The sequence below is a fragment of the Anabrus simplex genome, chromosome 1, assembly GCF_040414725.1.
Source record: "Anabrus simplex isolate iqAnaSimp1 chromosome 1, ASM4041472v1, whole genome shotgun sequence".
NCBI classification, from domain to species: domain Eukaryota; kingdom Metazoa; phylum Arthropoda; class Insecta; order Orthoptera; family Tettigoniidae; genus Anabrus; species Anabrus simplex.
This window is the reverse complement of record NC_090265.1, coordinates 1,148,844,954-1,148,860,952: the sequence shown is the minus strand read 5'-3', so window position 1 is coordinate 1,148,860,952 and position 15,999 is coordinate 1,148,844,954. Positions and strand designations below refer to the sequence as shown.

The 15,999-nt window shown below is 37.4% G+C and overlaps 1 protein-coding gene across 2 annotated transcripts in view; it reads left to right on the top strand.

Annotated features, from left to right (window-relative positions):
* LOC136876936 (peptidyl-prolyl cis-trans isomerase-like 3) overlaps positions 1–15,999 on the top strand; it is a 147,617-nt gene that overhangs the window by 103,807 nt on the left and 27,811 nt on the right. For both annotated transcript variants that reach the window (XM_067150710.1, XM_067150703.1), the window contains one exon: positions 1,821–1,939. In XM_067150710.1, coding sequence (XP_067006811.1) covers positions 1,821–1,939 — 119 coding nt within the window. The remainder of the gene's footprint in view (positions 1–1,820; positions 1,940–15,999) is intronic.

The following is a 15,999-nucleotide window of genomic DNA, read 5'->3' as shown; positions in this document are numbered from 1 at the left end:
AATCAAGTCTAGTATCTCCTGAGTTATCCACTGATTCTTAGTCGATCTTTTCTTCCTTCCTAGCATTTCTTCAGCAGCCTTGCTAACTTCATTTTTAGTGACTATCCGCTCTTCCTCTATTGTGTTTCCTTCAGCCTTTTCATTTAGTCCTTTTGCAACATGTTCCTTGAAACAATCCCTCACACTCTTTTCTTTCAACTTGTCTAGATCCCATATTTTTGCATTCTTTCCTTTCTTCAGTTTCTTCAGCTTCAGATGGCATTTCATGACCAACAAGTTCTGGTCAGAGTCCACATCTGCTCCTGGGAAAGTTTTGCAATCCAACACCTGGTTTCTGAATCTCTGCCTAATCATAATGAAGTCTATTTGATACCTTCCAGTGTCTCCAGGTCTTGTCCACGTATAAAGCCGTCGTTTGTGGTGTTTGAACCAAGTATTGGCAAGGACTAAATTATGATCAGTGCAGAATTCAACCAGCCGACTTCCTCTTTCATTCCTTTGTCCCAATCCGAATTCTCCTACTATATTACATTCTCTTCCTTGGCCTAGCACTGCATTCCAGTCTCCCATCACAATTAGATTCTCGTCACCTTTTACATATTGTATTAAAGCTTCTATCTCTTCATATGTTCTTTCGATTTCCTCATCATCCGCTGAGCTAGTAGGCATATAGACCTGCACTATTGTGTTGGGTATTGGCTTGGTGTCTATCTTGATGATAATAATTCTTTCACTATGCTGGTCGTAGTAGCTTACCCGCTGCCCTATTTTCTTATTGTTAAACCAACTCCTGCATTTCCTCTGTTTGATTTTGTGTTGATAATTCGGTAGTCGCCCGACCAAAAATCCTGTTCTTCCTGCCAACGTACTTCACTTATACCAACTACATCTAACTTTAATCTATCCATCTCCCTTTTCAGATTCTCTAATCTACCACAATAATTCAAACTTCTAACATTCCACGCTCCGACTCACAGAATGTCAGTATCCATCTTCTTGATGATCGCCCCCTCTCATGTAGTCCCTACCCAGAGATCCGAATGGGGGACTAGTTTACCTCCGGAATATTTTACCCAGGAGGAAGCCATCATCAGTACCATACATCATTCATACAGAGAGAGCTGCATGTGCTCGGGAGTTAGTTACGGCTATAGTTTCCCGTTGCTTTCAGCCGTGTAGCAGTATCAACACAGCTAAGCCATGTTGAGTGTTATTACAAGGCCATATCAGTTAATCATCTAGACTGCCGCCCTTGGAACTTCCGAAAGGCTGCTACCCCCCTTTCGATGAACCATTCCTTAGTCTGGTCTCTCAACAGACACCCATCCGATATGGTTGCACCTGCGGCTCGGCTATCTGCTTCATTGGGACACGCAAGCCTCCCCACCGCGACAAGGTCACATAGTTCGCAGGGGAGGGTTTATAAATTTATTACTAAAATTTTTTCAGTTTGCCAAACAAATTTTGAGTTTATAAATTTATTACTCAAAATTTGTTTTGGCAAACTGCAAAATCTAATAGTTACATATTTTTTGAAAGCGTGCTATATACATGCTGATATTAAAATGATTTGGTATAATCTGAGTATGTTCTCATATTATGAAACATATCATTCTGTTGCTAATAAAACATTTTGTTTTTCAGTTATGTTCTAGTGTATTCATAATTTTGTAACTTGTGTTCAACAGTCTGGAAATCTGAAAGGTTTTATATGTCAAATTGGTCATCTTTTCATTCAGTATATCTCTTTTGTACAATTTGTTTTATATCTTACAACTTTGTTCCAATTTCAAACTGAAGATTGAGCTTTTTTTTTCCAGCACAGTACACGTGGTATGGTGTCAATGGCAAACAGTGGTCCCAATACAAACAGCAGTCAGTTCTTCATAACATATGCTGCTCATCCTCATCTGGATCTGAAGTACACTGTGTTTGGCAAGTAAGTAATGATGAACTACGAATCTTTCTTTGCTGCTCAGTCTACTGATTGCTTTCAGAGTGGAAATCAAAGTTGTCTAATTTAATCCTAGGTCTTAGCAACCACTGGCTGTTGTTTACTACCTTAAGTTTTCTGTGTTCAGCCCCCACTAAAGAATCAAAAGATTTTACTTGAACAGATCTGTATGAGTCTGATTACCAAGAATTTCCTCATCCCCTAAAATACATCAACAACTTGCTTAGTGGTGGTGGTGGTGGTGGGGTGGTGATGGTTGCTTTTGTTGAAAGTAGCTCTTTTTAACATGTGTGAGAAAATAGTGCAATCTAGAGAAAGTATCAGGTAAGAAATGGTATGGGTGGTGATGTGAATATGAATTACTCCTTGGACTGCAGAAACCTAATACCATTGCGATTAGAATAGAGCAAGACTTGGCAAAATAAAGATAAATAGAAAAATTGAAAGGCAGATGGTCGACAAAAGCAACTCGTATTTTAAGTTCATTTCCAATTCTTTTAGCACTAATAGCACATCAAACTCCTGTTTTAAGGTGATGAAGTGGAATTTCATGAATTATTCTTCGATTCTCACATGACCAATACCATTTATTTTTCAAATCGACATGTCCATTCAAATAAAATCCAGGCCAATGAAATTAAATTTTTATGAAGTATGTTAGGAAAGACAAGAAAGGGCGTTAAGAAATGAGGACGTCAGGAAAGTTATCTGAGCAGAAAAGCTTTTCGACAGAATGGAGAGGGATAAACTTGGATGGTTTGGACATGTTAAGAGGATGGAAGAGGGAAGGATGCCGAAGAGGATGATGGAAACCCAGATAGGAGAAAGGGCCAGAGGGAGATCCAGGCTAAGGTGGTTGGAAATGATCAGGAATAGTATAATTAGAAGAAACCTGGATTGGAACACAGTTAAGGAGGAACAATGGTGGTCACATAGATCAACCTGGCAGGAGCTGGACAAGGAAAATGGGTGGCGGTGGTGGTGGTGGCGGTGGCAGTGGCGGCGGCGGCGTTTATCTACGGGGTCGAATATGAAGGGAGATGAATCTTTGTAGAAAGATTTTACGACTGGATGTTCCTCCTGACGTCATCCTCATCAGAGGAGTTAATGAGATGAAATGAATGATGTGATATAATTGTGATAGTAGGACGGGAGAGGGTGAAACCCGGTTCCGGCACATAGCCTACCCCTGTCGAATAGCACAAAGTAGTTTGCTCAAGGTTTTCCGTCTCCATCTGAAGGGGAAAATCACCATCAACAGCATCATATGTCCTCGCTCCATATGAACGCTGCAGAGAGGTTTGTGATTGAATCCAGGGTTTTGGCATGCAAGTGATTAGAAATTGTGTACCACTACCTCCCCTACCCTGCCACTCAGTATTCTGATGGTGATTTTTTATTTTTATTTTTCTAACGGGACTCGAACCGGGTAAACATGGTGTCAGACCATATAGGCTTTATGCCTTAATGATCATGGCCAACAGGTGGGCAATGATATTATAATTATGTTCAGCAAAGAAAAGAATTCAGTCTGATTTTTCCATTAAAAACTAGAAAGATAAGATAGGTAATTTCACGATTGAAAAGGCCTACAGAGCTTACATGTTTTAACATTTGCAATCGATGAAATTAAATTGTGTTTTTCTGCTAGGAACCATTGAGATGGGAATAGAACAAGACTTGACAAAAGAAAGATCACTAGAAAAATGAAGGCAGATGCTCGACACAAGCAACTCGTATTTTAAGTTCATTCCCAATTCTTTTAGCACTAATAGCACACCAAACTCCTATTTTAAGGTGATGAAGTGGAGTTTCATGAATTATTCTTCGATTCCCAGATGACCAATACCATTTATTTTTTGAAATTGACATGTCCATTCAAATAAAATCCAGGCCAATGAAATTCCATTTTTAAGAAGAGGTACATGCTTCCCCTAGTGCACAGTCACTCCTTGTCCTACACAAGAGGCTTGCAGTGTTGTCTCAATGGCGAGTGCACAGTCACTCATTGTCCTACACAAGAGGCTTGCAGTGTTGTCTCAATGGCACACTAGCCACCAGCTTCTTGGAAAGGTGTACCAATCCAACTGATGAGCTCACCGCTGTGCTGATAATTTCACAATTGAAAAAACCTAAGGAGCTTAAATGTTTTAGAAAGATAAGTAATTGTAAATATAATTTTGCAGTATATTAGCATATTTAGAACAATAATAAAACTTTGTTCCAAGACTAAAATTACAGATTGCACTTTCTGCCTTGAAATCGTTCCAATAAGCTTTTTTTTTTTTTAATCTTTGGTGATTTTCTTTAAAAGTCAACCAATTGTTTTAGTTCTTTTTTCATTATGAACTTTTAGCTGGTACTACTGTAAATATACTTTGTCTTTCAGGCAAACTATAAATTCAGGAAGTGTTACTTTGTAATAAATACAGTAAATATAAAGAAAAAAAAAATCTGAGTTTATAATTCTTTAAGTGTTTTGTATCAGTTACAAGAAAATGGAAATGGAGTACATGTTTAATTTTTAATATACGTGTACATTTTTAAGGACCAAGTGAGTTGGTCGTGCGGTTAGGGTAGCATAGCTATGAGCTTGCATTCGGAAGATGGTGGGTTTGATTCCTACCATAGGAAACCCTGAAGTTGGTTTTCCATAGTTTCCTATTTTTACACCAGACAAATGCTGGTGCTATATCTTAACCCTTACACTGCTACACCTGAGATAGCTTGTGTGCATAGTAAGTCACGTCATTACTGCACCCGAGATATCTTGTCAGCAACTTCTGCTAAATTTCTGAAAAGGAAATAGATCATTTTGGAGTTTCCTTTGTTTTTCAAACTTGAGTGACAGCAAGATAAATCCTTTAAAAACATAATGGACCCTATGTCAAAACGCAGACTGCGTTATACGGTATCTGCGATTGAATATCTGCCATAATGCGCTCAGCTCAGTACGCAACCTAAGTTTGGCATTCTCGCAAAGCACCTGTGTCCAGCGATTGTAAAAATTGCTTCAAGTAAGGAATGGTGCATGCTTTCGGAGTTCAAACTTTTAGAAGCTGTGAATACTCTTGAATTGGGAGATGAGTACTCAGATATCAGTGATTGGATATCAAATTTTTTATATGATAGTTTAGTGTTTTTGGCTCTAATGGACAGCCCTGACCACCTTTTGCCAGTTCAGATGACATTTGTTTTTATTTCCTGTGAATACTCTTGAATTGGGAGATGAGTACTCAGATATCAGCGATTGGATATCAAATTTTTTATATGATAGTTTAGTGTTTTTGGCTCTAATGGACAGCCCTGACCTTCTTTTGCCAGTTCACATGACATTTGTTTTTATTTTTGCTCACTTTTCATATATTTCATATGTATTTAGACATATTTTATAAAATTCAGTCGCTCTAGCAGTCATCATCATCATCATCATCATCATCATCATCATCATGTCCGGCTCCATGGTTAAATGGTTAGCGTGCTGGCCTTTGGTCACAGGGGTCCCAGGTTCGATTCCCGGCAGGGTCGGGAATTTTAACCATCATTGGTTAATTTTCCTGGCACGGGGGCTGGGTGTATGTGTTGTCTTCATCATCATTTCATCCTCATCACGATGCGCAGGTCGCCTACGGGTGTCAAATCAAAAGACCTGCACTTGGTGAGCCGAACCCATCCTGGGATCTCCCGGCACTATATGCCACACACAATTTCATTTATCATCATCATCATCATCATCAATTTTCTGCTCCTCCAGCAAGCCGGGTGCGGATGTTTATGAGCTTTTTCCAGTTTGTCCTGTCCATCCACAGCTTTCTACCTTTGCTGCCAATTTACATCACGTTTGGCAAGGTCTTTGAAAATTTGCTTTTTCCAACTATCACGAGGCCTCCCTCTGGGCCTCTTACCAACAACATTCCTTTTAGCACTAATAGCACACCAAACTCCTATTTAGGGGTCTTAATTGGAACCATCCTTCTCATATGTCGAAAAGGATTTAATGTGCAGGTACAGTGCTGTGTGTGTTAAATTCAGATACATACTGTACACTCCATTGAAATAATTTTTCAGACCTGAACAAATATGCTGTACTGTGTTTATGATAAATGTATAAAATATGCATTTAACATCTGCCACAGTATTTCAGGAGTACAAATAGCTACATAAATTAAATACTGAATTAAACTATTCCCAAGTAATCCCTGAACAGTATATCACTATGACATAAGTCAATCAAATTAATGTTTCAAAACATGACCTCCCATTTACACACCAGGCAAATGCCAGGGCTGTACCTTAATTAAGGCCACGGCCGCTTCCTTCCACTTCCTAGGCCTTTCCTATCCCATCGTCGCCATAAGACATATCTGTGTTGGTGCGATGTAAAGCAAATAGCATTCAAAAACATGACCTCAATTTAATGCCACCCTCTTGATTGCTCTAACTACACTCCTCACAATCGATGTCCTTATAAAGAGGAATTACTGTAATTTTGAATTTGACACAGAAAGATATTGAAAAAATTATTTTTGAGTAAAAAAATATTATGTTTAATTTACACATGAAAGAAATCCTTTTAAATATTGTACATTTCATTGCCCTGATTATGTCGAAACGAGGTGTTAAAATCGTAACTTTTGCTGTGAATTGCGATAAAAATGTCACAAGTCCTGCAGTAGAAAAATATGTTACAAGAAAATACAGACATATGGAATTAAATAGGCTGTGAATATGTTACAAGAAAGTACAGACATATGGAATTAAATAGGCTGTGAATATGTTACAAGAAAGTACAGACATATGGAATTAAATAGTCTGTGAATATGTTACAAGAAAGTACAGACATATGGAATTAAATAGGCTGTGAATATGTTGAAAGGAAATACAGACATGTCGAATCAAATAGGCCATGAACAGGAAGTAAGAATGTTCAGACCAAAAAAATCCAAATGGCCGTGATTAAGAAAAATGCAGAATTGTTAATTGTTAAAACCAGCAAGGTGAACAATCGAGTATTACGTTGAGTATCAAAACGAAATTGTATGAGGAAATTAACATGCAACGAAAAGGAGCTTGTTTTGGAAAAAAGATTTCTTGAATTCTTGAAGAAACGAATAGTAATACAGAAACATAACGCCAATCGTCATATGTGTAACAAGACTGTTAAGCACAATATTTAAAGGTACAAAGAAAAGAATAGCTATCAGTACACTAGGATTGAATCGAAATTTATCAAGGTTTGATTAGAACAGAAATGGGATATCACTAATTTTGAAGCATATTCTCGTCAAACAAGGAGATATTTAAGCATTTTCTCAGTCATTCAATCTGGAATATTGACGCCTATGGTGTTATAATCTACTTTGTCTAGTATAAATAAAATTCAAGAACATTCAATAGATAATAGAATTATGAAACTAATGATATCTTTAAATATGTTTCTGACGCATGTATACGACGGCATCATGATGAGCAACTAAGCTGAGAATGGGGTTGTCATCTGACGGAGAACAACCAGCTGATTCTCCGAACCCGAGACTGGTAACCACAACCCGAACATGACGCAGCCATAACCTGGAGATGATGTCCTGAAGAAGAGCGAGATGAAACCCATCCCAGTCCAGTAATGCGGGCAAAATAAACTAAGTTCCATGAAATTAATTTGTAGATTATCCATATTTAACCTAATATGTAATTAGTTGATGTATGTGTTGTTATGAAAGAGAGGTCGACATATGTATCTTCGAGATAATTTCAGTGTGCAGTGTCTTCGCGAAAGAATTCATAATATTGTTTTAATGATGGATTTAGGTAATCCTCAAGTACATAAGATAACAGTCATACATAGGGAAGATGATATTCACTAGTAAAGAGCTTTGATAATAATTCTTCGACTTATTTCCAATGAAGTATACCATGATCAGTGTGATCCAATTTAGTTGAAATGTGAAATGGAAAATAGATTGACTTACAGGATATTGAGACTAGTTTCAACACCAACCTACCACCTAACGTAAGTAAATATAAGCCCGATATGTTCATTCTTTGACAAGGAAAGTGTATCTCTTATATGAATGGTAATTAGAGACCCGTAAAGTGTTATTGTGTTAAGATATTGAATTTTTGAATTATACATTGCCAAGAAAGGATTAATTGATATTTATATGTGTGGCAGAAAATGTATACGACAGAATTATGAGGTTAGAGTTGTGAGTATTATGATTGATATATATTCATTGATACAATTGTGTGGAATTATGGTATTTACGACAAAATATGATGAGAGATATTTATTTAAGGTTAATTGATGAAAAATTTCACGACACAATTCTAATTCTAGATTATATTTGTCGTGATAGCAATGCGAATTATGGAGTGACGTATAATGTGGGTTGATGTGATATACATATGGTGATATTTGTTTATTGAACTTGCCGGGTAATAACGGTGTACGATCACCAAAAGATCATTTCCAAATAACTGATATTATAGTACAGTCATGGTATTTTTAAGGAGAGTTTCACATATTGCATAGTATTTTAACTGATTTAAGTCGAAACAATCGATCATTGATGAAAGTGTCTTCATAAATTTTATGTTACTGCCATTAACAAATTAAGAAATGTCATCTACGGTATCCCTTGAATTTTCGCGACCAGATGATAGAATTTAAGTGAAGATTTGACCTTGGTAGAGGTATGACCTGTTTATAAAAATGACAAGGCTATGTTAGAGAACTTCTACATATTTTTCAGGAAATATTTCGGATATTTATCCAGTTACAGATAATATGTATATATATCATTTTTTGTTTATTTGTTGATATATTTCAAGATGTAGCCATTGGAAGCTATGCTGATGGAACTTTACTTATTCTGCCTACATTATGAATGAAGTTAGAAGTGGATAGCATGAGAGTAGTGATCTGAGGTTATAAAAGTGAAGAGGCATTTTTGACATTCAATATTTTGACATTCATCATATTTTGACATTCAACATTCTTGTCATTCATTATTTTTGACAATCGTATTGTCTGACAGTCACTATTTTGACATTTCTCTTTAATAATTTCAACATTTTTCTTTTAATATGTCATAATTTAACTTCAAACAAGAATTTTCTTTATTTTTTCGAATGAGATTATGGTGTATGCAAATGAATGTTTAAATAATTTATTAATTCATCCTGAGTTACTAGATGGTTATAAATAAAGTTAGTATTTAAGAATTTAAATTATTATTATTGCTAATTTTAGTATATAAGGTTAATTTTTAAGATAATTTCTTGGAGGATGATGATTGGCTGAACTTGAAAATTGATTATAATTACAATTAAGGAACAGATGGTTATGCAGCAGACGTACTAGAAAATGAGAGGAGCGGTTTCCCAGTCGAGTCCACTTAAAATTTTTTTTATATATATATAATTTTATTCCCTGAGATGTATAGTGCAGTTAGCTAGAGACTTTCTTGAACGCCGACATGTAATTATCATAGAGGAAAGAGTAGAAGACCATTCGCCATAAATAAATTAGTTTTTCACCCGAATGTTAGAGCGCTTCAAGAAGATTTATCACCAACTGTAGAGCAAAGAGAGAGAAAGATGCCGTGGGATTAAGCGGATCGGTTCATAAAAATTTGAACATTAAAACAAGAATAATAGTTAACAGCACCTTTCCAATACTTGTCTTTCCTATATTTAGGAAATAAACATTACAACAGGCGTTGTAAGATGGGACATGTTTCGCTTAACAGTAGTAAGCATCATCAGCCGAAAATAAATCTTAGCCTAAAGTTAGGTCAGGGCCCTGAACCTAGTGTCCTTAACATATATGGCACCCTAAGAATCAACATTTATATTTATAAAATGAAAATAGGCTTAAAACTAGTGTGAAAAAACATGGAATGTTACAACATGGCTAAGAGAAAAAACACAATTGAGTTGAGACAGAGGATAAGAACAGAAAGTAGGCTATAATACAGAGCTGGTAGTGAAATAATTAAAATCATTAGGATATCATTGTTACCAGTCAGTCAATCAGAATGTTCAAACATAAAAACAAGCGTGAAAATATATAAGAGTGTTCATCATGGCTGAGTTAGAAAAAACACGTAATCGTGTTGCCAGAGGTAAAAACATAAGGTACAACATAGAGTTGGCAGTAGTATCAAACTCATGGCTGCCAGTCAGTTAATAAGAATGTTCATATATAACAAAACTTAATGGTTATATTCTTTTAAGTGAAGAAATAATTAAATCCCACTCTTGTATAGATACGTGAGAACGGGCGAGAGAAATCATATGTTGAAGTAGACACGGAGTAGTAACACTTCAAACAGGATTGATCACTTGATTACTTGTAATCATAAAAATTTGTCGCCAACAGTGGGGTTTGAAAGGGAGATTGACACCCCAGTCAAATGCATGTCGACGCAAAAATATTTTCCCGGGTTAAAGAAAAAAGGTGTTGCTGAAGGCACATAAATTTTGGTCGCCAAACATGGTGCAAGGAAAATATTCCTTCAACGAACGGTTTAATATAAATATATAAGCATAGAAAACATTTTTGCAACAATCATGTGTTACGAAAATTGAAAATACTTTTTTTGTGTTTCAAACAATATTCAGTTATTTAGACAGCATTACATGTGGGAGCACGTTTAACCACTTTACCCATGTAGAGCCTTTAGGATATATCACATTGATAGCGATCCAGAAATTCACGAGATGCTATAAACCAAAATTTTTATTTTAGAATTTTCTTTGAATATTAAGCTATTAATTGACCTATCTAATCCCAAAAGTACATAATTATCTGAATTGCAAAATAGTGACATCACACTAAATCACTAATAATAAATAATGTTATTTGTTTTACGTCCCACTAACTACTCTTGTACGGTTTTCGGAGACGCCCACTAAATCACTAGCTACCTCTGTGGATCAGTGGTAGAGTGTCGGCCTCCGGATCCCAAGATAGCGGGTTCAAACCCGGCAGAGGTAGTCGGATTTTTAAAGGGCGGAAAAAAGTCCATTCGATACTCCATGTCGTACGATGTCGGCATGTAAAAGATCTCTGGTGACACATTTGGTGTTTACCCGACAAAATTAATTAAATCTCAGCCATAGACGCCCAAGAGAGTTTCGGTTTACTCGGTCTGCCATCTAGTGGGCCTAGAGTAAAACGGAACATCGAAATTGACGAGCAGACAGCCAGATGGCGTCAACTTAAAATGTCTGCACCTGGTAGCTGAGGCCACACGATTATATATGTACTAAATCCACTATCTTCATGCGAATTCTATATTTGTTGTTGGAATTTTTTTTTTTTTTAATCGCACCAGCTACCACTCTACCACTGATCCACAGAGGTAGCTAGTGATTTAGTGTGATGTCACTATTTTGCAATTCAGATAATTATGTACTTTTGGGATTAAATAGGTCAATTAATAGCTTAATATTCAGTTTGTGAATGCAGCCTGCTTCACTTCACCCCTTAAGAACAGAAATAAGTCTTTCTCAACAGATAACATTTGAATTTTGCAACATTCGTTGTGACGTGTTACGATTTTTTCTACACTTACGTGGTATCATTTCCTGTGCCAACTACTCAAGTCATTCTTGAACCATGCCACACCACTCTCCAGAACTTGCCAAGACCATGCAAACCACGTGGTTCTTTTAAGTTTAATTTTTCTCAGGTTCAGTTATTGGCGCGTTTACTTGTAAAAGAAAAGAAACGTGACTATGTGCAATGCGTAGGACTAGTGTTATGGTATGTTCATGAGCAAGTGAATTCCACTTCGAGTGGTTATACGCGAACAATAAAAAAATATTGATGTGTAAATTTTGTGACAAAAAGATGGAGTTCAAAAGACGAAACATGCTCACAAAACACATCACTAGTGATAACCACAAGCACGGCAAACAGAAGGGATCATTGAAGCGGCAATAATCCGCCGAAAAATCTCTCACACAGACAAAGAAGGCAAAAGAAGTTGATAATGAATTTTGTTTTTAATGTGTTGTTTCAAGCCTCCATGGCTCAGGCGGCAATGTGCCAGCCTCTCGCCGCTGTTTTCCATGGTTCAAATCCCAGTGGTCAATCCATGTGAGATTTGTGTTGGAAAAAGCAGAGGCGGGACAGGTTTTTCTCCGGGTACTCCAGTTTTCCCTGTCATCTTTCATTCCAGCAACACTCTCCAGTACCATTTCATCTGTCAGTCATTAATCATTGCCCCAAAGGAGTGCGACAGGCTCATCCAGCACAATTCCTATCCACACCACTGGATGGGGGCTTCATTCATTCCATTTCTCACCCGGTCAAGTGACGGAAAAATGGCTGTGGATTTTTATTTCAATATGTTGTTTCATCTTTTGCAAGCGAGGAACAGCCAGGATGTGTATTTAGCTGCCAGTGTGGTGTTCAACAAAGCCATGAATGCCATGTACTCACAAAGTGATGTGGACACCCTGCATTAGTCATCATCGCATTCTAAAGGATAAGCCTTGTCACCACCATAGATGTCTATCTTGAGACAATCCTTTCAGCTCAACTTAGGTCTTGCAATTCATCCTCAGAAACAGGTTCTTGAAATAAGACACTCTGGGTCATCCTCTTCCTCTTTTCCCGGCAATTCTTTCTCAGTGATGTTACAAAGGAACTCAACATGCTGCAGTACGATATTCAATTTGAGAATTTTGGGTAATCTGGCTTGTTATAGGGGTCCATGTGCAAGTACCTTAAGGAGTCTTATTGGCGTCAGCCTTGGGCATGTGCAGTGCTGGGCTCACAAAGTTGATCTTGTAAGCCATATCTGGCCGTTCAACCTCAATGAACTTCACTTAGCAGTTGCAAAATGTCAAAGCATCTTTTGTAAACACCAGACAAAGGAAACATGTATCTTGAATTTCTTTGTGAGAGATACTGCAGTGATGCAGGGAAGATCAAATTGTTTCTAATGCCTGTGCAGACAAGGTTGAATAATTGGTTTGAGCCTGTGCTTTACATTCATAAACATCTGATGGCATTGTTAACTTTATGGATAAGATGAGTGAATAGAACAATGGTGTTGCTTTTTTTAAATTAATACGAATAGTAGTGAGGTTGCTGTCACAAGACTTAAGCTCAGTTTGGCAGACAACTGTAACTGGATTGTGGATTTAATTACGTCATTAGAAGGTAATAGCTACCCTACAGCTCATACTCTGTCTTCTGAGTATTGCAGAACGTACTGGATCTGCTGACTAGGAAAGTGTTTTCCCCTGAATTTAATGCTCTCCTCAATGAAATGTCAGCACTTCACAGAGTCGAAGCTGTGAATACACTAAAGACAACAGCATAGAGTATGATTAAACTAAGTCAGTTGATCCTTTAGAGGATGTTTCTGAAGCCCTTGGAAACCAGTCCATCCTGAAAAATTTATGCAGCAAGATCTTAACTCTAGATGGTGTGGGGAAAGAACTGAGAAAATTTGTTATAGTTAGCTCCATTTAGTCCACAAACATTCTTTGAGGGCTACACTGCCTTCCAAGAATGGTAAAAGGAAAATATCCTGGTTGGATACCAATCCATTGAACATTTGCAGTGTTTTATGCCCCCTGTAAGAGGCCTATCCCAAATTCTCGACAACTGCTGTACAAGCTGTGTGGTACCCTATGCCAACTGTGAATGCTGTGTACTCTGTCCATTATGGTGTGGTGGTGAGCGACCATAGGAGACAGTTGAAACCAGACACTGGCGTAGCCCAGGGGGGCCATCCCCCACCCTCCCAAATGTTTCCTGAAACTAGAGCAAGGATCAGCCGTTGTTTTATGTACGGTACGAACAACTTAAAAATTTACGCCGAAATGTTAAATTAATGTAGCGACAAAGATCTACTAACAAGGCTCAGTAAAGCCATACACAATTCTCCATATTTGTACTGCTGGAATGAAAGGAAAACACTTAGGATTGTGATGCTTGGGGATATTTCCTTGTAGAGGCCGCAGTATTGGGAATGTAACCATGTGCTGACAAATGTCAAGACATGAGGAAAGGGGCAATTAGCAAGAGATTACTCAGTAGGGGGCCGGAACGTGATCACCGAGATAACGGGGGTGACGGCCAGAAACAGTTGCAAGCTTACAACATCGTGTCCAGCTTTTGCACATCAGTTCCCGGAAACAACAATGTCTTAGGGATCCTCGGGTTGTATCGTGGTTGAGAGCTGTGATGTGTTTAAGTTGCAGCGATGGGAAGACTGTGACATGATAGTGAGCTGCACTTAGTTCCTCATTTTGTGCCATATAAGTAACTTTTTTTTTAAGAGGGACCGTTATGTCACTGAGAAGCCAAAATTATATGCATCGTCGGTAAGTTATGAAAAAGTTTTTAAAAAATTCTAAGAGTAGCAAGACAATCGCGGATGCGTGCCTAAGTTCGATAGGTAGGCCTATATATTTTGTCAAATGCACGGGAACTGATTGGAACCTCAAATGGCACCATGAAAACTATTTTGTAATTGGCAGGCATGATAACTCAGTCAAGTACCCTGGAAACACGGCGTCCACCAAAATTTTTCATTAAACAGATCTTGTTATCTAATACTTAAAGAAAGCGGCTAAGTTACAGAAGATATATGTTTTATCACGCAAAATAGGAAGTTACGTCTTTTGACTGGTTGTGTTATTTTAATGACAGCCATTTTTAACCAATAGAAAAATGGTTTCTTAATTCTTGCACTGGTTACTCTAATACTCAGTGAATGTTTAGCAAGTAAACCTTTTACACATATGTTCTTACAAAATTAAAATTATGCTCTTGGACTTTTATGATAGTGAAACATTGCTTTTTTGCCCGCACATGGTTTAATGTTTTTAGATTCAGAGGACTTTTATCAAGAGGACGTATATTCATAGTTTTAAGACAGTTGGTGCTATTTTTTAAGTTGAGGTCATAGGTTAATGTTTATGGATCCCGTTTTTTAATTAGGTCTTGCCAGTTTTGTAAAATTTGTATGTACTTTATGCATTGTTTATTGTAACTTACTGAGCTGGATAGCTGTAGTGCGGCCGGTATCCAGTATTCGGGAGATAGTAGGTCATTGTTAGATAAGGACATAGTAACATTCCAAATCTATATATATATAAAATAAGAGTTTTGTCTATACATTGTTCAGAATTTAAAAAGAATGGTATTTCTGTATCGGTCATGTCCACAGTAACAAGGAAATGCACTTTTTACTTTTCCCTGTCTGTCTGTCTGTCTGTCTGTCTGTCTGTCTGTCTGTCTGTCTGTCTGTCTGTCTGTCTGTCTGTCTGTCTGCCTGCCTGTCTGTCTGTCTGTCTGTCTGTCTGTCTGCATGTACACGCATCACAAGAAAACGGCTGAAGAGAATTTAATGAAAATCAGTATGTAAAGTCGGAGGATGTACCTCTACAATCTAAGCTATAAATTATTTTATTCACACTGAGTGAAATGGTAGTTTAGGGGAAAGCCTGAAATTTAATTCTCAAATATTTACAATGAAAATTTCCTAACTCAGTCTTCATATGAGGAAATACGTTTGGTGACTTCCCCATCGCGTTTCTAGGGCAGCGTTAAGAGCTATGCAATTTAATACAGTCTTGTTCACAACATGTACGCTACCTAACCTAGAATTCTGTATACAATGTTGGTACCAAGATGGCGTTAGCAAAGGATATAAGTGAAGATAGCTCCCGGTTCTCTTGCAAAATATTCGGGAATAAGTGTGGTGTAAACAAGAAGCGAGTGAAGAATGGTATCCAGTGTGAAAAGTGTTTAATTTGGTACCATTTTGAGTGTATATGTAGTGCTGGTTTTGCTAAAAATGAAGATACTTGGACCTGTGTGAGCTGTGGCGAGTGCAGTTTGAATAGCGGTAACAAACCTAGACCTACAACAGTCAACGAATCGCTGGCATCTCATTCCTTGGAGGATGGAGGTAATGATAATGTACTTGTAATTCTCTCTTTATTGCAACAGGATTTACAATCATTAAAAGCAGAGAATGAGATCTTAAAGGAGAAGGTACGTTTACTGGAAT